General features: G+C 36.8%; 1 protein-coding gene across 1 annotated transcript; it reads left to right on the forward strand.

Moving 5' to 3' along the window:
- The first annotated feature begins 517 nt into the window (after positions 1-517).
- On the forward strand, positions 518-18691 carry LOC149792172 (deoxynucleoside triphosphate triphosphohydrolase SAMHD1-like). Its single transcript, XM_089969541.1, has 6 exons — positions 518-526; positions 1931-1969; positions 3876-3938; positions 4572-4676; positions 8570-8703; positions 15079-18691. Exons 1-6 carry the CDS (start codon positions 518-520, stop codon positions 15113-15115), a joined length of 387 nt encoding a protein of 128 aa, XP_089825667.1. The 3' UTR covers positions 15116-18691.
- Positions 18692-23543: the final 4852 nt, after the last annotated feature.

Genomic DNA, 23543 nt, shown 5'->3' on the forward strand with positions numbered 1-23543 from the left:
CAAGCTTCTGTAATTCTAGCTCTTTTAGAATAAATTGTGCTGAGACAGACAAATTGATTGTTGAGAGTTACATATGAGGGAATTGGGGCATCTTCGTCGTCATGCTCTTAAATATCACAAATAACAACAGAAACAAAATCAAGCTTCTGTAATTCTAGCTCTTTTAGAATCAATATATAAATGTATTTCGCAAACCTTTGACTTTGAATTTATCATTGTGCCTAATGTTACACAATATAAATTTGAGACAGACAAATTGATTGTTGAGAGTTACATATGAGGGAATTGGGGCATCTTCGTCGTCATGCTCTTAAATGTATATTTTAACTGATGACTATGATTGTGATGAACTTAATTACAGCTCCTTATTTAAAATATCATTGTTATTATCCTTGTTTGTCTATAACTAATGCAATTTAGACACCGCATCCACCGAAAAGTGATGTATTCTATAAATGTTTCATTTTGGAACATGGCTGACTTTAAATGTTAAACCGTAATATAGATGAACTCGAGCATGAACATGGTCAGTATATTGGGTCATTCATACACCTTAATCCTGTACAAGGCTATGCGACTATTTGTTGTAAACTCATCTTTCAGATCCATGTAATTATGTCGTAGATATGAAATATCACATGGATAAGAAGAAATGCGATGAATGATTGAATCTGCTTTATCAGAACTTACACAATTTTAAGCAGCAAAATAGAATAGTTAATGTTGTCCTTAGTTGTAAGTAAGGAACCATATTTATCATTCGGCATTGAATCTACTGCATTTGCTGATCTTGGTTTCAGTCAATGGCTTGGCATGTGCAATACCTTAGTCTGGTTCTGCACTCGTTAGCGATATTATATATTTCCTCTATACCTTTAATATCTAGAAAGATAATGCATACTGCCCAGTCCATAACTCGTTCAATGTATAAAACTCATTAAATTGCCTTTAAGATGGGATTATGGAAATGAAAACACAACTGAACAATCTGCACTTCAAGCGGGAAAGTTTAGCCCTGAACGTAAACTCTGGATATTCGCTATTAATTTTGATTTAATCCGCATACTTTCATAAAGTCATACAGAGCACTGGAAGCCTACATTGCTATGATTTTAGAAGACGTTATTTCGCAACTCCTTGCTCCTTATCAAACAAACCATACACAGTAGCTACCAAATGATATGCTGGTTATGATACATGTGCTAACGATAAAAAAGTCATTCCAGAAGCTGCGTTTCACAAATTAAAGTTATGTTAGCGATTCATATGTCTGATATTGTATTCGTCTGCAGTTGCTACCTACATACAGGAGGAACAACATACAAAGCTATGACAATTATGATAATGCTTAGCAGAGTGATTTCTAATATTGATGAATGTCGGCATCCCTTGATTTAGAAGCCAAAATCAGTGAAACTAAACTGGACAGTCTGAAGGGTCATCCTCAAAATTACACATATTTGAGCTAAGATATATATATATATATATATATATATATATATATATATATATATAGCTTGGCATGTACACCTTATAATAACTGCATCCTTTATTCTTGTTGATAACTAGTGATCAAATAACCATTGCCGATGTACAGCCCTTCACCGGTATGAAGGAGCATTGTAAAAGCCAAACAATTTTAACAACCTAAGCAAATTGGAAATTGGTCTTACAAATAACGTTTGTATTATGAACTGCTTGTCCAACCTGCTACAGCCTAATAATTTAACGTGGCGCCTAATAATGCACACTGGGATTTCTTCATGATGGATACGTTTATACGTCGCCAACCACCCTATATATGCAACAGTCCTTAGACGTATCTGGTACCATATCGCTTGTGACATGTACACCCTGTAAAGTTGGTACAGAACATTTGAGGATTGATGACGATAAATCCATTCTGTATCGATGTTAAAATGTTTTGCAGGTCTCCTCTGATGAGGATGCAAAAGGAAAAGCGGAACTGGTATGAAACTTAATCTACATTTCTGTATATTTATCTATGTTAAGTATATATGATCTAACATCATGCGGAATAATGAAACATAAAATATTAAGAATAGTTTTGCTTATATTTACATGAAATTTGAAATCGCTTGATTTTAAATATAATAATTAGGTTTATTGCTTTCCTTGTTATTTTTAAATATTTCAACCTTCATTTCAAATTATATAGCTAAAGCTCACACAATTACATATTGTGTGGTCTTAGTGGTCTGGAGCAAATATTTGCTGTCAGTAGTGTAAAAAAAATGTCTGTCAAAATGTTGTAATAAAATGACGAAAGATGAATTGGTAGTTAGGAATAAATTCATTCTTAATTTAAAAACACAATCGTTAGCCGAAGGAGAAAAACTATTGGTCAACCGGAGAAGATACTACTGCATACAGTATACGTCTGGTAAAGCGGAGATACTAAAACACCAGGTCTCTTTCACACGTGGTTAACCGAAAGAAGAGAAGACATTATTAGATGTAGTTTACATTTGGTAAATTGGAGAAGATACTTTAAAAAATGTCTAGTTTACGCGTAGTTAGGTCCAGTGTAAATTTGGTCAACAAGTGAATATATGAATGCACTATGTCTAGCTTGCATTTGGTCGGCCTGAGGGGATACTACAGTATTAGGTCTAGGTTACATCTAGTCAACCGGAGGACATACGACCATACTACTTCATAATGTCTAGCTTCTATCTGGTCATTCCAGGTGGCATACGACATCAATATGTATTGTTTAAATCTGATCAAATTCATGTAAGTACATTCAAATTAGCAAATAAAAACAAGTCAAATCAGTATTAAAAACACCAATGTTATAGTCATCGGCCTTATTTGTGCAAGCTTAACTACGTTTATTAATATGAATCTTGTTTATCAAGAGGAATCAATAAAAGGCAAGGATAATGTATTTAATCCAGTTTATATAAAGCTTTTTTTTGCAATGTTTAGTAAAATTCAACAAAATTGTATTTAACTAGAATAGCAAGAGAACAAAATCAGGATAACCTAAACGATCAATCAAATTCCAAATATATAGAAACTTTCGAATGCATTCTATAACTGTTGAACGCGATGATATACCAATAGTTTTTATCTATTAAAACAATGACATCGAGTGTGTCTTTATTTATCACAACAATCACATCGAGAATGAATTCCTGATATTCCGCAAGTAACGTTTTAGTCAAAAATGTCTATGAACACTTTGTAATCCCAACGAATAATTTAAATAAAAATAATGTCCCTCAAATGATATCTTAACACAACAGTAAAAATGATTCCACAGACTGAGCTTAAAACACGAATGAAGACTTTGTTTACAAACCTATATGTTCTAATTTCACTTAACCTAAGACACAATAAAATGCCGAAGCTATAGGTCATTTCAAATGAAAAATTACATCAAATTCGTAAACACGTTTAGGCATTGAATTTGCAATTTTTAAAATAGCAATTAGTTTTCCGTTTATAATTATGAACAAATGATACATACATACATACGTACATACATACATACATACATACATACATATTCAATAATCAGCTTTTAAATCCTTCACAGAAAAAAAAATTCTAAATATACATGATAATGCGTCATTTCTAAGAGTTATACAGTATGCTAGAAAATAAATGAGGCCTAATACATGTTCCATTAGGAGAACCAGCTTGGTGTTTATTCGAATCTGATTGTTCAGCATAAATATATTGTATGTGTTGCTACGAGCAACAAATTCTGATATTTTAATGCACATTTTGTAATCAGACGTTTGCAAAGATAAATATGAATTTTTGATTGAAGCTGTCACCCGTCGGAGGTAACAAACATGTCTTTATATAAAAGCTAATATGTTGTTTACTTAAAATATATTTAGATTGAGAAAACCATAAAAGATCGGTTGGAAAAAGAAGTTTTCAAAGATGAAGTAGAAGTTCTGGTATGTATTTCCCCAGTTCTTGTTAATGTTTTATTACAGATGGAAGTGGTGATTATAGCGGAATCAACGTTTAACGAATTCAGTGTTACAGCAATGATTATGTCTATATTTGAGTCATGTTCTGGTATCTACTTCTCCTAAACAGATGAAGGTGATTCAGAATGTCTGTTCAAGAAAGAAAAAGAAATCGCATAAGTTTAATACTTACATGTAGCTATTCTTATATACCCATGGCTGCGATACGTGTCCTGACTTCCGAATAAACGTTGGGAAATGGACTGTACTGTCTCTCCATAACTGACATACGTATCCTGAATTCCATATAACAGCAGGAAAAAGCTCTGTATTGTACTGTAATTTCTCCAATATTGGACCTAAGTTGCAATATTAACTGTGTAAAATGCGATTGATGAGTTGCTTCACTTTATATGCAGTTGTACTAAATTTACATTTTGCACAATTCATCCATCACTTCCGATATACTTAACGAAAGACTGAAAAAGAGCAGAAATATAAAACAAATAAATTTAATGTTCAATAAATCCGTTAAACAACAACTCATTTTACCATGTTGATGTACGTGTAAAGGAGCACAAAGATTTAACAGTCTTAATGGGATAAGTTTTTTTGTAGGTTGGTCCACTAGACTACGGTCAGAAAGACAAGGACCCAGTTCGAAAGCTAAACTTTTACAGCAAGGGGAAAGAACATGAAGGGAATCCTCTTGAAAGGGATGATGTATGTATTTAGTGTTATGTCTTAAATGTCATATATGAAATGGTATTTTAGAAATTTGTCAGACAAAATGTGCCTTGATAAGTTTAGACATTTTGTAATATTTTGCTTTGTCGTCTTTATTCACATTATTTGAAACCAAAGGATAAAATTATATGAATAAGCTAGACATGACTTATTATTTAAGCAGTCTCACTAATATTAATGCAGCACCGTGTGATTTCAGTGGTAAAACACGGATGTAATTTATCCGTCGCATGCCTTGAGAATTTTACTTAGATCAACATCTCAATACATGTACTTGATTATTTTAATACGATTTCGTATCAATCACCACAAATGATACCCGTGTTAATGAATGTTGACTAAGCGGGTCATCTTAGGTACATATATGTCGTAGTTATCAATTAAAACCTATATTAATGACCCTTCACAGGGAAAAAGCTATGATTCCTCTATTTTGCACGATAAAAATGAAGCAAATGCGACTTTTGCTAGATTGATCTTTCTGTACCAACAACTGTATCCGAAATTTTAGCAGAACTGTATACGGTTATGTTCTTCTAGATTTAATTGCTACATCAGCGTACAACACTTGTCTAGGATGTGGTTAATCTGTTTGTCCTCACCTTGGGCAATCATGGTGTATTAATTAGTCAGTGGATAATGTCCCTTACTTTAACGCACTCTACACAATGATTCTACTTCGTATGCTGTATTTTTTCATTCATCTTCTTTACCTGGTTTATCCGGACCCTGCACCGAATTTCCAAATAAGTGGCATATTCTTTATCTCGTTGGTTTTCAAAGTTTATGCAGTATAAAGGTTTCCTCATCAGACCGGTATTCCTTTTCTCTCAACATGATTTGTCCCAGTATAACACATAGCGCTTTTAACGTTCTATTTCGCGATTCTTTTGCCGAGACACCCCCACCCCCACCCCTCTCTCTCTCTCTCTCTCTATCATATTGCTCAGGAAGGTCCTGTGCGTTACAAAACGATGAAATATTTCAACACTATTTTCAAAAGTAAGTTACATGGCTAACCCCAGTCTTGCCACAAGAGTCTTCAAGACTCCTTAGGCCAATTCGTTAAGTCTATCTGGAATTTAATGCAGAGTAGCAAGGATGGGAATATGTGATATGTGTCGATGTCTTTATACTACCACTACTACTATTACTACTACTACTACTACTACTACTAATAATAATCTTTTTCATTACCATAAATACTAGCATTTTTGTAAGCCGCATGCCCTAAAACACAAACAGTATCATTTGTGGTACTTAATCTCATGTTAGCTGTATGCACATTGTATACTATTACAGCTTACTTTAACTTTGTAATTCATTAGTATTCACGCATACTGGTGTTACTAATTAGGGCCATATCATTCAATCGTTCTATATCCTTCTATTTCAAACGATATCTAGTTATCTGTCAAAATGGAGTGCCATAGTACTTTCCCGGATTTTCAATGCTTCATTAATAATCTCAGGTAAACATGATATTAACAAATTGTTATTATCCTTATGTATATATTTGTACAATTTATGAATGTTTGCAGTTCAGTAAATAAAGAAGGGTGCATGTATGTATCTTCATGAAACTATACTGTGTTGATTGCATCTCAGCACATACATAGAGTTACCCTTTTCACAAGAATTCTTCAATTTTCCTGTTTCTTTCTTCAACTTGTAACTCTTGTCTCTAGATTCCCTTGCCGTTGAATAACGTTTGATTTCAGAATGATCCTGTTTTGTTTATGTTTAGAGTTTGTTTTATGGATGTACATTGTTTCTTCCCCTGACAAACTATTGGGGGCCCCGGGTTGCCAAGTGGTCTGAAGTGTTCATCTTTACCTGTCACGGTCAACTCATACCTGTCCACTGATGATTGAGTCTCAGGCTTAAGAATGTGGATATGTCAAAAAGCTGCCAGTAATTTTCGTTGTGTCGGTGGTTCTTACCCGGGGTTTCCCGAATTCGTCCTCCACTAATTATACTATCCGCCATCTGCCATGCACTGTGACATGGCGTTAAACCCCAAAACGACAACACAAACAACAACAAAACCTGGATTAGCTTGAAACTTTGGAAATTTCTTTGTGTTAATTACTAAGACCTGGTGCACTAGCGTCACAACCCACATGGATATGTGCTCGTCCTTTAAAATAAATGGATTATGGTATATTGTGTTTTCTCGAGAAGCACAATATCTAACTATCAACATATCTTAATTTTGCAAAAACCTTACGTGCAATCCTACTGGTTTTCTTTTGTCGACTTCAAGCACTCCGGAAACTGTTATTCTAAATAGAACATATGAACCAAACGTAGAGCAAGCCCTTGTGCCGTGATCGAACACAACACAGATACACGATTATTCGCCATACATGCATAGAATATATGTATATTGTGCACGCTATATGAATGATATACCACTAAATGCAAAAAAATATTTCATTAAAAGGAATTGCTGCTTTATATATTTGCACGTATTTTATTTATATCACATATAAATTTACATATTTGGCCTTTGAACGGATTTAAGACTGACTGCAAGCAACTGTGTATTGACCGAGCTAATTAACTAAGTGCACCCCTTCCGAGTGTCCGCTGAAAAATATAGTTGTATGCCTTTTGTGGATCTACAGAAACATCTTTGCATAATAATAATTTCTTTTCTTTTTTGAGCTTTGTTTCAAAATGATTCAATCAATATAATACACTTATGAAGAAAGTAGAGCACTACAAACACATGGTTAGCTTCTTTAACACTGAATGAATGGAAATTAGTATAGAAATAAACTAACGAAATTGACGAAACCACCATGGTAATTAAAATATTGCATTATATTTACATTTGATGTAAATGATTATTCTGCTATATTTAACATTACTACCGATCATAAAATTGTCTCTCTTTCTCTCTCTCTCTGTTCCTTTGGTAGTTTTGATTTAACTTTTACCATCATGCATTGGCCCAGAGATATCGTACCACGCTACCGAGCAATTTACCGTAAAGTGTAGACAGGCTAATGCAACTTTGTATCATTGCCTATGTAAAATCCAAATGGAAAGTGTACAGTTACCGTAACGACAAACCATATTCTTTGAGGTTAATTGTTGTATGTTCAGTTTCAAGGTTTCATCCAGCTCAAATTCTTTTTCTCTCTCACTCCACATTTCTGCGAATTTTGTCCCTAATGCACGGAAGTGAGAGAGGAACGGAAATATAAAGAATTGCGATGAAGTTGTGCATCATATTACATTCATTTAGAAAACGGGGATTATGCTTACTTTGTATCGTTCTTTTCTAAAGTCACTAATGATTAATGAGTGGTAATCCATCATTGATCTATAGTTCTAGGACCCACATCACACAGCTTCAGTAATGTTAATATCTGCGTATTATTTCTCAATGGGCAGATCACAATTGTATATAACATCAGTATCGGTATATCAAATAGCTTCAAGCCAAAATGTTAAAAGCCGTGCTATATTTTATATATATATATATATATATATATATATATATATATATATATATATATATATATATATATAAGGAGAGAGAAAGGCGGGAAGTAATAATAGAATCACCGACCAGCTAGAAATTTAATCATTGATATATTTCAGGAAATGTCTATGTTTCCATGGCAAAGCTTCCAAAGTAACAAAATGCAATGGAAACGAGCACTCCTCTGCCCGTTTGATTCCGGCCTCCTTCTCTATATTTCATTCAGTGTTTGGTGCAAGAACGGAGTTAAACAATATAGTAATAATAAAATATATATAGCTCATTAATTATTTGTAAAATATGATTGTGGGTGAAAAGGGTAGTACACGGGTTAACATGACACTTATCAGTTCTCATATTTAATGCATTACAGGTTTCCTTAGTATTGCCGAGTGTTTTCCAAGAATATCACGTTCGAGTTTATCAAAAGTTCAGTGGCAAGAAAGACTACAAGTCCAACGTGGAATCGGATATTACCAAATTAATTCAGATCTTGAAAGATATCAGGTTTGTATTAGATTTATATCACGTCTCATCGGAATCCAGTCAGCAATTCATCACTGCAATCGGTCATTGCAAATTATTCTAAACGGATGAACATTATAATCGTACATCGCGAGAAAACTGTGTCTGGAGTTTAGTCCGTTTCTCCTAATTAAAAATGTTTGGCTATTTCCAACGTCTCATAGTTTGGAGAAACTCGCGAGAAACAATAAACAGTTAATCTCTCGAAATTAATATTTAATTGCTTATTTCCAATGTTTCATATCTCGAACAAATGATTATCAGGTGTGCACAGTGAATGTTTAACTTTTGTTTGAGATTAGAAAGCCAAAGATATGATCTCAAACTATGGTACGATAAAGTTTATATTATTATAAGATCTTTTTCAAATCTTGACACTTTTGCTCATAATTGGTTGAAAACATTTTTGTTAATGCTTCGTTTATTGATTACTTTTTTCTTCTTATCTTTTTTATATTTTCATAATAGCTGTAAAAGAGTAATGATAAAAGTATTTTATAACATATTAAGAATAGATTTTATGTTAAAAAAGTTTAAATCATTTCCAGTCAATCAATCGCCTCGCACAATTGGAGTATTGTCTCGCCCCTATTTGCATCACCAGGATAAGCCTTGAATGCGTTGTATAACACACACACATGCATATATATTGTGGTCTAAGGTTGACATTGCCCGGGGTGGGAGTGGGAGACAAGCGCCCCAATCCTCCAAAATGCCCCATACGGCCTGCGTCTCCTACTGCCTCTGTCAACTAAAATCCAGGTCCTGGCCTTCGCGAGTGGCTTAGATTTGAAGCCCGGCAGACCATGTTTTCTACTAACAGGAGAAGGGGTGAAGGCGGCCCACTGGCGCCTTAAAACCAGTTGCTTCGGGTAGATGGGACTCGTAAACCTTGGATGGTAGCTCATCTAGGAGAAGGAAAACTCCGATTCCAAACCTCTGCTGCCTTGTGGCTATACCCACTCATGGGAAAGGCTAAGGGAGTAAACCCCGACAGAAAATCCGGAGATGGAGTCCCTAAGGCGGTATGACATTGACTTCAACGTCATTCCGGCAACTCCTGCGACGCCGTTGGTGCCAAGCTGTATCGGCATTCGTCGTTCCCTTGGGCACACCAGCTGCGTGGAGAGGGGGGATCTGCTGCATGGGCAACAGCTGATTCTCCATACCACCCTGCCCAGGCTTCATAGCTCCACTGGAGAGGACACTCCAGCGTCGTCGTACGGCGTCGGCACAACACGAGAAGTAGCAGTTTACCGGTTCTAAGTCAAAGCTCGATTGGCGTAGAGCTTGGCGCCAGGGGTTACTTCTGACGGTGGGAGAGATCATCAGGTCTCACTGGACAGCTACCGCCCGCCTCAAGCTGGGCAGCCCCCAGTCAGTAAGGTGCTGCCCGCCATGGCCTGCCTGCTTCACTGGGTGCGTGGAGCTTAGAGAACCATCTCGACAAGTGGGCCACAAAACTCTGCACCAGGAAAGACTAAAAGAAGAAATAAACAGACTCCAACTCTTCGTTTTGCAACCTGGAACATCAGGACCATGTGTCCTGGATTGACCACTGACCTACAGCAGATCGACGATGCACGGAAGACTGCCGTCATTGACAGAGAACTCTCCCGACTGAACATCGACATTGCCTGCCTCCAGGAGACCCGACTGGCTGCCAGTGGCACCATCAGGGAAGCCAATTACACATTCTTTTGGCAGGGGAAGCCCTTGGATGAACCTAGGCAGCATGGTGTAGGCTTTGCCGTCAAGAACACGCTAATCGCCTTCATTGAACCTCCATCATCAGGTACTGAGAGAATCCTTGCCCTCCGGCTGTCAACATCCTTAGGCCCGGTCAACATCTTCAGTGTGTACGCCCCAACCCTCTACTCCACCTACGAGGAGAAAGACAAGTTTTATGAGGCTCTGGATCAGGCAATATCCAGTATCCCCAACAATGAAAGCCTTTACTTACTAGGAGACTTCAATGCTAGAGTGGGAGCTGACCATGAGGCCTGGTCCACCTGTCTCGGTTTTTACGGAAGGGGCAAGATCAACGAGAATGGTCAGCGACTGCTGGAGATGTGCTGCTCCCACAGCCTATGTGTGACAAACACTTTCTTCAAATGCAAGGAGATCCACCAGGTGTCGTGGAGACACCCACGTTCACGCCACTGGCACCAGCTAGACCTCGTCATCACCAGGCGTGCAGAACTGGCCAGTGTCCTCCTTACCCGCAGCTACCACAGTGCCGATTGTGACACGGACCATTCCCTGGTGGCCAGCAAGGTGCGAATATTACCCAAGAAGCTGCACCACGCCAAGAAGAAGGGTCACCCACGTATCAACACCTACTGTGCAAGCAACCCAGAGAAAACACAGCAGTTCATCAGCAAACTGAAGGAAGCCCTCACCAAAGTGACACCTGATGACACCATTGATTCCAAGTGGTCCCATATCCGTGACTCTGTGTACAAATCAGCCATCACAGCTTACGGGAAGAGGGAGCGAAAGAATGTCGACTGGTATGAGGCAAACTGGGAGGAGATGGAGCCCGTGACTGAGGCAAAGAGGAAAGCCCTTCTGGCATACAAGGCTGCACCTAGCCCCAGAACACTACAAGCCCTCAGGATTGCAAGGAATAACGCCCAGAAGACCGCCCGCCGCTATGCCAACACCTACTGGCTGAACCTTTGCAACAGTATACAGACAGCTGCTGACACCGGGGATACAAGAGGAATGTATGAGGGTATCAAAAAAGCGACAGGCCCCCCCAGCTACAAGACCGCCCCCCTCAAGTCCAAGACGGGCGAAGTCATCACAGACCAGGGGAAACAACTGCAGCGATGGGTTGAGCACTATCTTGAGCTATATGCAACCCAAAACAATGTCACTGGAACTGCCCTGGACGCCATTCCAGACCTGCCTGTCATGGAGGAGCTAGACACACAGCCCACCCTGGAAGAGCTCGGAAAAGCCATCGATTGCCTTGCCTGTGGGAAGGCTCCTGGAAGCGACGGCATTCCGCCTGAAGTCCTCAAGAGCGGAAAACCAGCACTGCTCCAGCCCCTACACACACTCCTCTGCCTTTGCTGGGAACAGGGATACATCCCACAGGACATGCGTGATGCCAACATCGTCACTTTGTACAAAAACAAAGGAGACCGTAGCGACTGCAACAACTATCGGGGCATCTCCCTCCTCAGCATCGTCGGAAAGGCCTTCGCCCGTGTTGCCTTGGCACGCTTGCAGATCCTAGCCTCCCGCGTCTACCCAGAATCCCAGTGTGGATTTCGAGCCGGCAGGTCAACTGTAGACATGATCTTCTCACTACGTCAGCTGCAGGAGAAGTGTCGCGAGCAGCGGATGCCCCTCTACATTGCCTTCATAGACCTGACAAAGGCGTTTGACATGGTTAGTCGGAGTGGACTCTTCAGACTCCTGCAGAAGATCGGCTGCCCCCCACGTCTGCTTGCTGTCATTATGTCGTTCCACGAGAACATGCACAGCACAGTGTGCTTCAATGGCGCAACATCTGAAGCATTCCCAGTCGTTAGCGGAGTCAAACAAGGCTGTGTCCTTGCACCGACGCTCTTTGCCATCTTCTTCTCCATGCTTCTCCAGTACGCATTCAAGGACTGCAGCGAGGGAGTGTACATCCATACCAGGGCTGACGGCAAGCTGTTCAACGTCGCCCGTCTCCGTGCTAAGACTAAAGTCACAGAGGTACTCATCCGTGAATTGCTCTTTGCCGACGATGCAGCCTTGACATCACACACGGAAGATGGACTCCAGCAGCTGGTATGCTGCCTCTCCCATGCATGTAAGGAATTTGGACTGACCATCAGTTTGAAGAAAACAAATGTCATGGCACAGGACACAGACGCCCCTCCCTCTGTCTCCATCGATGGGTACAATTTGGAAGTTGTCGAGAACTTCACATACCTCGGGTCTAACATCTCCAGCTCACTCTCCATTGATTTTGAGGTGGGCGGCAGGATTGCCAAGGCAGCAGCAGTGATGGCCAGACTTAACCAGAGGGTCTGGAACAACCCCAACCTCACAGAGAAGACCAAACTGCGTGTCTACCAAGCGTGCGTGCTCAGCTCACTTCTCTACAGCAGTGAAACATGGACCACCTATGCAAGACACGAGAGGAAACTCAACAGCTTCCACCTGAGATGTCTGCGGCGCATTCTGCACATCCAATGGCAGGACAAAGTACCCAATATAGAGGTTCTAGAACGCGCCAACATGAACAGCATGTTCTCCATACTCAGCGAGAGGCGCCTTCGCTGGCTCGGCCATGTCAAGAGAATGGACCCAGGTCGCATTCCCAAGGACCTGTTATATGGGGAGTTAGCAGAAGGTGCACGACCAACTGGACGACCACATCTGCGCTACAAAGATGTTTGCAAGAAGGATATGAAGACAGCAAACATCAATGTCAACGACTGGGAGAGCTGTGCAAACAACCGTTCCAGCTAGCGTCTAGCTGTCAGGCAGGGAGTTCAAAACGCAGAGGAAAAGAGAAGAATAAAGCAAGCTGAAAAGAGAGCTAAAAAGAAGGATAAGCAAAAGCGTACTTTGGAGCTATGCTATCGTCTCTCGTAGACGGACGGATGCCAAGGCAAAATTTTGAGAACGGCATTCAATTTGAAGAGTATTAACACATCACGAAAACATTAGAGATTAAGACTAGGATGTTAAAATGTTTAAACAGTGGTCATTTAACAAGTCATAATGGAAAAACAGACTTGCATAGCTAGAAATCTCTATAATCAGACAAGACACATTTGGTGGTAAATATGTTTGGCGACGAGATTAAATATAGAGATGAAAAACACCTTTATAGAAAAGAAACAACAGCTTGGAGTTTTGTCATAGCAATGAAGCTAATAAGTTACAATATAGAATCTCTCATATGTTTCCAGTAGGCGCCTTTGAAAATGCGGATCCTTCCTCTTTAAGCACGAAATCTTCCTTTGTTTAGTTGCTAAATAAATACTACTAGGAAAACGCAGTAAAGCTTTTTGATATAATGGAGTAAATAAGTGATTTCCTCATAAAGAAATATTAGACTGAAATGAAGGAAATTAACATACATATCGCTATATATTATGCATCCCAACAAATGTACCTGAAATAGTTTCAGAAACTGTAATGATAGTAATATAATTTTTGAGCCGAGATATTGGTTTCACAGTAGTAATAGTGTCTATAATATTTTGGACTTTATCCGACTTGGGAATGATCCCATGGCACGTTTATGTCTAGCCACATATCATGTAGGCACATTTACCCAAATGAAAATAAAGCTTGAGTGTTTTGGTTCGAAAATTTAATACTAGACCATTTTTAACCAACGCCTGTCAGATCCTGAATGTTGAATTGTCTGTACCTTAAATGTCATCAAAACAATCTTACGAAATTATTGATCGCTAAGGGCATTTTGCAGTCATTGCCAATTACCAATCTGGGTCAAGACCAGACAATCATGGGTCTATCATAACAAATAATAGAGCAGTAGTTATTTGTTTTCAATGCGAGCGAATTTTATTGTGACATCGCAATTCGCGACATCCAATCCGGTTGATACTATATCACGCATGTATGTTAGCCTCTTCCAGTCAGTATCTGAAGAAAGCTAATCCATTTAGCAGTTTATGTTTATTAAAATGTGTAGGCAATCGACACAACTGGTGTTCTTGGGTAGCTACCGTGGGTATCAAGAACACATACTAACATTACCCTTTGGGTGTCGTGTGGGTCATAACTACTGACACACTAAGCATATGGTGTCACCACGCACTTACTCCCAGCGTCATGTTGATGATCAAAACAACTAATTATATAAACCAGTGACTTTTATTCGTTTGCGATTATAACCTTTAACAAATAGATATGGATTATTGAAACTTTAGTCTTGTCTAACTAGTTACCTGACAGTATCTTGAGAATTCAATCATGGCCGAGCCTCAGTATCAAGGTCACAGCTGGAGTAATTGTATAATAGAGGTATATTTCCTTATCCACACTATCAACTTTAACCAAACAACTAATCTGATGGAACTAAAACAAGTTCAAACATTTCATTACAATAATCAATGGTATTGACTATTAGTAGGAAACTGTTTCTACCGGGAAATATTAGGTGCTGTTTTGAAGTACGCTTGATATATTTAATTTACAGAAAGAAAATCGCTTTATTTCCCAATATCGTTATTTAAGCGACAACCATATGATATAATTCTGATAACTGTTTGACTTTATCTGCTAAATATTTTCAGTGATACAATTATTCAGGAAATGCATATTTTCCTGTATTGTACATACAAGTAACTTTAATTATTGTCTTTCTCTTTTCAGCTATGGCGGCCAGCACGTCACATTAAGGGACAACTAAATTGCTCGCATGTCGTCAATTGATTTGGTTGAGTTACCATACTTTGTTTATATATAGTACAATCAAGTAAAGCTTTGTTTCTTTCTACTCGTAATTAATCACAGCTGGATATTGTTGATTTCAAAGTGCATTATCAGCCTATTGATAGCCTGTATTGCTTTTATCTTATCCAGTTTATTATTATTATTATTATTATTATATATATATATATATATATATATATATATATATATATATATATATATATATATATATATATATATATATAGTGACGATATTTATTTATTGGACTTTATCTTTATGGCATGATTACACAATGTCAAAACTTTATTTTCCTAAATGAAATAGTAGGAGCAAAAGTCTCAACAAATTCTCAATAGTGATATGCAAGGAAAAATATTTACAAAACCAAGCTGAAGGAAATTTTAAATTTATCTCCTAAACTGGCATTTGCTGTATAATGTGTGTTTTTTTTCTTCTTTTTTGTGTGTGTGGGGTGTTCTCCCTTATTTGATATTCTCAGACCAGTACAGGGGTCCACATTGCCCTACTTGTATGGTTGCCAAAGCTTAATGTCATTTTAGCTGTTATTGTATGTGTTGCTATATGTATATTGTGTGTGTTGCTATATGTATATTGTGTGTGTTGCTATATGTATATTGTGTGTGTTGCTATATGTATATTGTTTATTAATATAGTAGTATTTGTTAATATAGTAGTATTTGTTTGTTTATTATATTTTTGTTGTTATTACTTTTTTTGCATATTTTTTTAAATAATTATTTATTCTAAGTATACGTCATCTTCAAGAATATATTTCTGCTTCATGCGTCTCTTTTTCTCTCTTTTTGTGCTTTTTTCTCTCATCTTGTCTTCTTTTCCATTCCCTTTTTAGCTCAGTGTTTTGTTTCCTTTCCCTCTTTCAGATTGTGGTGATGTACATGTTTCTGTTGCTTGGATAGTCATTTCTACTGGTTTCAATTCTTCTTTGTTGGTTTTCTTTTTCCTTGTTGGTGCTGTCATTGGTTTTTCTATCATCTGTAGTAATGCTCTTTTATAGGATACTCTTCTGTCGCAAATGGGTGTCGTTGTGGGTGACGTTGATAATATTGGGGTTACGCTTAATTCCGTAGTTGTTGTTTTAGTAGCTTCCGGTTAATTCCGTTGTTATTGCTGTTGTACATTGTAATGATATGTTTGGCTGTACTTCCTCTTCTTCTTGTCTGCGTCCCTGAGTTATCGTTGTGATTGTTGTTTCTTTCTGGTTTTTCCTTTGCGGTTGTTGTTTTCGTTGTTTATTTACGTGTTGTCTCTTGTACTTAGACCCTTCATTTTTGTTCGGGTATTTCTGAGGTGTATGCCCGTTCGCATTTACGATGGTATATACACCCTTTATACCATGACTTGACCAGAAGTCCATGAAGAAAACAAGCTGGTTTTATCTTGGTTGCTTCATTTTTTTTTCTAGAAGCCTCGTTTCATTCTTTATGGGGTGAGTGAAATAATGTCCATTTTTACATGTATTACTTTTATTTTCAGCTTTTCCTCAAGCCTCTTGACTATCGCCTCTACGGGAATCTCTATTGGAATATCCGATATATGAATCTCTATTGTTCTCTTCTTGATATTTATTCGTATTGGCTCAGGATCTTTTATCATTACGGTTTCTCCTGCGATTTCCATTTTTCCATATGGGGAGAATTGGCTTATTTCCCTTTGGTCTAAGTAACCATCCATTAAATCCCTTTCTGTTTAGTGAGTATGTTAGTCCTATGAAATCCTTGTTTAAAAGTTGTAATGCTGTTAGGATTCGTGAACAGCTCGGTCAATTCTCTAATGGTATTTTGGAGACATCAATCTCTCGAGCTCCCGCTTTGTAGGTACATTATAAATATTCGCCATCCTCTGTCTTAATTCGCTTGGTATGGAAGTATTGTTCAAGTTCAGAGAGTTCTCTGTGTGATGTCATCATGCTTGTGTGATGTGTGTCGCTGAGTACTTTTCAGAAGTTGTAATAATATTCTTCTTTAAATGTATATTCCTTGTAAATGTAGAATAATGTCACTCTTTTAAAGTATCATTTACATTCTGTTTATATTTCCATGAGTTATAAACGCTTCATTCCGGTGGACTTTCTTGCGGTTTGCTTTCTACTTTTTTTTGTGGCACCAGACAGATGCCTCACCCCCCCCCCCCTTTTCAAAAAACTGAAAAGTATTTTATGTTTGTGTGTTTCCCCCTCAGATGTGTTGCATGTTTTATTTAAAAACCAAATTTTATGTCAAAAATTTAGTTTTTAGAATTTTTGATAGGGTATTTATGTTTCCTTAGTGTTATCTAGAGGGTTGTTCGTCTGAACCTGGTTTCCCTCACCTTGTTCGAAGTTCCTTCCCTTGAAATTTTGTAACCTTTGCTAGAGGTCGCCTAGGTCTCAGTGTTTGCTATATGTAGTGGTGCTATATTGTGTGCATGCTATATTTTCTGTTTGTTTGAGACAGCAAGTATAGATCGAATATCTTTCCCAGTTGTATTTCTTCCTAATTTGAATTTAAGATCCGTTGAGATGTTATATTTTATCTTTAAATTTGTTTTATGGTTTTCGAACTTTGACGATGGAACGGTGTACTATTTCGATTTTGTTATTTTAAACAAATCCTATTGTATTATTCGAGTGATAATATGTGTCGTTCTCATAATAGTTTTTAAGGATGCTGATAGGTAGGTTACGCTCGATCCAAGGTCCACACTTCTTTATTCTCTATGTGTTTCTCCTGGGTCGAGTTAGGCCTCCTTTATTTAGTTTATCTGATTATTCTTTATTGAAAGATATAAAATTGTTTATGAGACCACATTATTGTGTAGTGGTCAACCATACAGTGCGGGAACTGTATGATTTTTAAGATATAGAAGTTAGTAGGGTTTTAAACTAAGTGTTATCCAGTATGTATTTGTGTCTCTGTTTTGTCTGTTTATGTTCTACATGGGGTGTTTTCAAAGACTCTTTCATGATCCTGTCCACTTCGCGTAGCGCCATGTGACTTAGCCCCATAATGTCATCGCCTTTTACGTCCCCATATAGTTACCCTGTATCCCTTACTATATATGTCTTTAGAATTTTCTTTCAGAAAAGAAAAAAAAATAATAAAGAATTGTTTCTTTCTTTTTTTATTTCTTTTCTTTTTTTCAAAAAGGTTATATTTTTTTAAATATTTGAATTATTATTCAAAATTTTCTTTGAAATATGGCTGTTGTTGGTTGAGAGGTGGAAGTATGGGTATGGCATCGGCTCGCAATTTCGCTACTCGACCCTTCTGTCTGTAATACCGATTCCTCCCTGCCCCTCTCTCCCCAATTCCAACATAAATTGCGTTATATCAGCCTGACGTAAGTATCTGTTCGTCATAAGATGTAGACAGCTCGTATAGCGGTTAATATTCTTATTTGTACTACGTATCTTATTTACAAATCTTTATCACCTGACCACAGGATATCATCGTAGTTACTATATAGTCTATTCTTTTTAGAACGATTTTGTTTTCGTAGTCTACATCTATGAATAAAATGTTATTTGTGTTATACCTATATTTTTTTGCAAATTTCCATTATTAACACTATCATATCATGTTTAGTTTTATCACATTGGGTAATCGTATGTAGTTTGGTGAAGTTCGCTGTTTTACAGAAAGGGCATTTCGGCATTATCATGATCATACGACATTTGATTGCGTCTTCGCCTGTTAGCTAGGTGTTGTGCAGGTATTTATAAATTATACTTTGTGTTTTGACATATCTTATTGTTTCCCATTTTTTCCAAGTTTTTGTCCAATTTACCACCCAGTTGTCCTGCTCTACTCTACATTTTATATTTTTCGTTACCTCTTCCCTAATCCAAGCGTGACTTTTACTTATTTCTGTTTTCCATAAAATATGTTTTGTCCCTATATTTTAAAATTAGTTCTCTTATATGTTTAAATTTGCGTGGTACTTCAAATTTTTTATTAAGTTGTTATTTTTGTATATCTCTGGTAGGTTTCCCAAGGTAAAGCCGAACCAGTAGATGTACAGTGCTTCCCAAGCTGTAGCCGGGTCTGATTGTATTGTTTTAAATCTAGTGATTATGTTAGTTACTTTTAGTAGTAGGGGGCTCGGCAACCCCAAGCCCCCTCTACTTTTGGCTCTATATAATGTCTCTTTTTTTACATAATGCATTTTATGATTCCATATATAATCTATTATTTCATTGTCTATTTTGTTTAAAATTGTATTATCCATATCTGTGGATTTAATTATATAGTTAATATTTGAGTATAAATAAGTCTTAGCCACTTGGGCCCGCTCCATGATACATAATGGTGACATGGCCCAGATTTTCACATTTTCTTTTATTTTGTTGAGGGGGGGGGGGTAATGCAGGAAGGTTGCCGTCCAGTTACCTATTTTTAAGATTTCGGTCTTGTCGTGGTTTATTTTGGAACCCGACGCTTTACCAATTTTTTCAAATTCTTCAACTAGATGGTTATAGCATTTCCCCTCTCTTATAAAGTTGGTGCAATCATCTGCATGTTGGAACATTTTTAATTCTTTTTTTAGGTTTGGTATTTGTATGCCTTGCATTTCTGGGTTGTTTCTTATCTTGTGACTTAGGATTTATATTGACATTACGTATAATAGCATTGATAGTGGACATCCTTGTCTCACTGATCGTCGTATTTCAAATTATTTCGTGCATTTCCCGTTTACCTGTACACTTGGTTATCCCAAGTTGGGTCCGAAACCAAATTAATTTTATATTTTTTTATTTTTATTATTTGTTTTAATACATTCTGTATAAAGTTTTGTTCTAATCGATCGAAAGCCATCTCTTGCTTTCTACGAGCCATTTAGAGTGCACATAAATCGCTACGATCACTGCAGCATGTTTTTTTTTTTTTTCTCGATCATTTACTTTAAGGATAACATCTATAAAAGATAGTATATTATTCTGGAGAAATGATTATGTGTTAAGAACTGAGTTTGTTTGATCCATGGATAACAGAAGCATTCCAACGTAAGATCACAACACATTGTATTAATTCTTACCGTTAAAGTCGGTCTATATGAAGATATAGCGGCACTTCGTATTTGGTCATTCAAGAATTGAACTCGAGTGACAGAAACAACAACAAAGTGAGTACGCAAGTACATAAATAAGTGAACATATCAGTAAGATACCATTTTAACAGTGCTACACTCATTTAAAAAGCATGGGTTTACAATATCCACGTGAAATAAATCATGCTCAAAAACATAATTTATACTTGTCTAACCTGTACTAGTAACATCTCTCCTTGGCAAGTGACAAAGTGTCACCCTAATATCACTTATCACTTTCGTACGTTATACTAGTCGTCTCCTCCGCTTCAAGTGTTCACCTGCAATTTTGCTGATATTTTTTTTGTATTATATGCCAAACGAATTATTAAAGTATTAAAGATACACCTGAATAACAACAGTCATCAATGTTTTTGAAGTTTTGCGTAGTCTACAAATAAGTCATTAGTATTAGTATTTCAATATTATAAACTGTCAAAACACAAGGTATAATTTTTAAATACCTGCACAACACCTGGCTAACAGGCGAAGAAGCAATCAAACGTCCTATGATCAGGATAATGCCGAAATGTCCTTTATGTAAAACAGCGAACTTATAAAATGTGCCTGTGTTAATATTAACAGCGATAGAAGTTAGGACAAAAACACGCGAGAAAACTTCGAAATGCACGATCCAGCACTTTTTGGCGTCAATGAAGAAGTATGTTCCAAACACAAAGGATAAACTTATAAACTGTGCCTGTGTTAATATTAACAACGATAGAACTTAGGACAAAAACACGCGAGAAAACTTCGAAATGGATGATCCAGCACTTTTGGCGTCAGTGAAGAAGTATCTTCCAAACACAAAGGTTAAACTTATAAACTTTGCCTGTGTTAATATTAACAACGATAGATATTAGGACAAAAACACGCGAGAAAACTTCTAAATGCACGATCCAACACTTTTGGCGTCAATGATGAAGTATCTTTCAGACACAAAGGTTAAAGTTATATAGTAGGAATCACAAACTTTACATTTTTAAGTCAAGCACAACGTTTTCAGAATATAGCATCATTCTTCAAAATATAACAGTTTTACACCAAGTTTAAAACTTTTTCGATAACAAGGCATGAGATTATAATCACACACACTAGATCCGCCTCTCTCTCTCTCTCTCTCTCTCTCCCCAAAAGTCGTCATCTTCACTATCTTCTTCGTGTCGTAATCATACTGTTTCCTTTCTATCTTAATAGTGAACATTAGTAAGAAAATAATGATAGGCAAACACTGTTCCAATGCTACCTCTATCAATCTCATTCATGTAATATGGGATACTATGCCGGCAAAATTGCGAGTTAGACCTTTCATGTACTTATAAAGCCCAGAAAGCAGGATAAAACATTATATCTTACGTTGAAATAAACATCTCCTGTGTTTATAGGAAGTTACATAAATGATACATGTTATATGACCTATTAATTTTAGTTTTTAACTTCTTACCTGTGAATAAGATTTTTACTTTAAAACCGACATCACTACCTTGACCAACCCTTTTAAATACAAAAACGAGTTTCAATACAATCTAAAGTTACATCTGATAAACTATTGATTAAACTCTATATAGTAAACGTAAATTCAAACCATATACCTTGTTTATTCCAACACATTTTACAAAAGATCCTGTGGAACATGAAGTCAAATTGAACGACAATTAATAATAGCAGAACGAACCAACATAGGAGAAAATCAGTGCGCTGAAATGTTAAACAATCATTATGTCAGGAACGTAAATCTGTTGCTATTAACGTAAATTGAAAACACACAAGCTACTTCATTGGCAAAAAAAGTTTGTTCATCTGTAGGGAAAATGGGTGTATTATGTGCTGAGGTGGAAATACACACTTAATTGTTCTTTAAGAAGCGGATTCATATTGCTTATTTATATTAAACATTATCTGAGTGTTTATGCTAGTAGGACAATATTTTTGGCCATGAACGGCAACCCCCACCACACGTTTCCTGTTTACGATCTAAAATGAATCTGATGTGCTTTTAACTAACACTGCTTTCAAAATGGATTAGTGCTGAGACCAACACATTGTTCCATGTTACAGTTGTTGTTCCGTATGAATGATACAAATAAAAGGAACATGACGTAAAATGCAGTAGAATCATGCCGTAAAATCCAAATATATATATATATATATATATATATATATATATATATATATATATATATATATATATCGATCGTGATTGAGAAAGTAATTTGCTTTTTGCCACAACCTACAAAATACAATATGCTAACTTATATTTCAATACCATTTGATGACAATGTCAGATTTCAGATCACAGTCTAATTTAAGCAAAGCTATATTTACGTTCTAAATAAATGTATACATAAACTGAATAGTAGTGATATGGATACAATGTTTCTTCTACATAGCATATATTGGTACGTGCGACAATTCGTCAAACGGGACGAATCAATACGACAAAACATTCTTCTTACTCGAATTTATATCTTCAGAGAAGTATCGATTAAATTCTTGACTTTGCCATTAAATCGTGTTCGAATATTATTACACTTCATAACTTTTAAAATATATGTTTCACTTCCATAGAAGTATCACTCTGCATTGTTGCGAATGCTATATCGCATGTGAGCTTATGTCGGGAGACGGGTTTAAAAACGTGTTTTACATTATTGGGTTGATGTTAGTCCCGTTTTGAATTTCGAAAAGTGTATCACTTTGTTCTTAATGATTACATTATAATTTATACAAGCTGTGTAAATACCTTTATAATCATCATTTATTTTGCTGGAAACGGGATCTAATCCAATTTTCGCGGTCCTGAGTATATTTATTACATCGAACCCGTTGGTGACATGTTTGTAAAGTTCAGTGAATAAGGATCCCTTTAAAGGGAAAACGTGTACATTCCCCATACATTTCGTTAAATAGACACTAAGTAATGGCAGTCACGAGTATGGTGTACATGAGTTGACTCATTGTCAGATGAATGCTGCTACCATAAAACCATAATCTAAATTTTTAAATATTATTGCATTGTTCTCTTTAAGAAAGATGGCTGATGTGCTGTATTTTTTTTTCCTTCAGTTTATGACAGTGTCATAAAGTGTACACCTTCTCATATATCCTTCCTATCTAAAATAATAGATACCAAGCTTTGCTTCAATCCCGACGCATCTTGTTGAATGTTATCCTCAAATCTACAAATGCACTAAGATATGCTTAGATTTTAATTTACATGTGTCATATAGTGCATACCCTTGTGGATCGCATATCGTAATAGACGTTCATTTCAATCATATACAAATGAGACAAAATA

The sequence above is a fragment of the Sinohyriopsis cumingii genome, chromosome 9 (assembly GCF_028554795.1).
Source record: "Sinohyriopsis cumingii isolate HCF-2022 chromosome 9, ASM2855479v2, whole genome shotgun sequence".
NCBI lineage: Eukaryota > Metazoa > Mollusca > Bivalvia > Unionida > Unionidae > Sinohyriopsis > Sinohyriopsis cumingii.

Excerpts from the sequence above, each read along its gene's own strand:
- LOC149792172 (XM_089969541.1), top strand. Across the intron at positions 1,970-3,875 it reads CAAAAGGAAAAGCGGAACTG|ATTGAGAAAACCATAAAAGA; the intron begins GTATGAAACTTA and ends AAATATATTTAG. Across the intron at positions 3,939-4,571 it reads AAGATGAAGTAGAAGTTCTG|GTTGGTCCACTAGACTACGG; the intron begins GTATGTATTTCC and ends GTTTTTTTGTAG.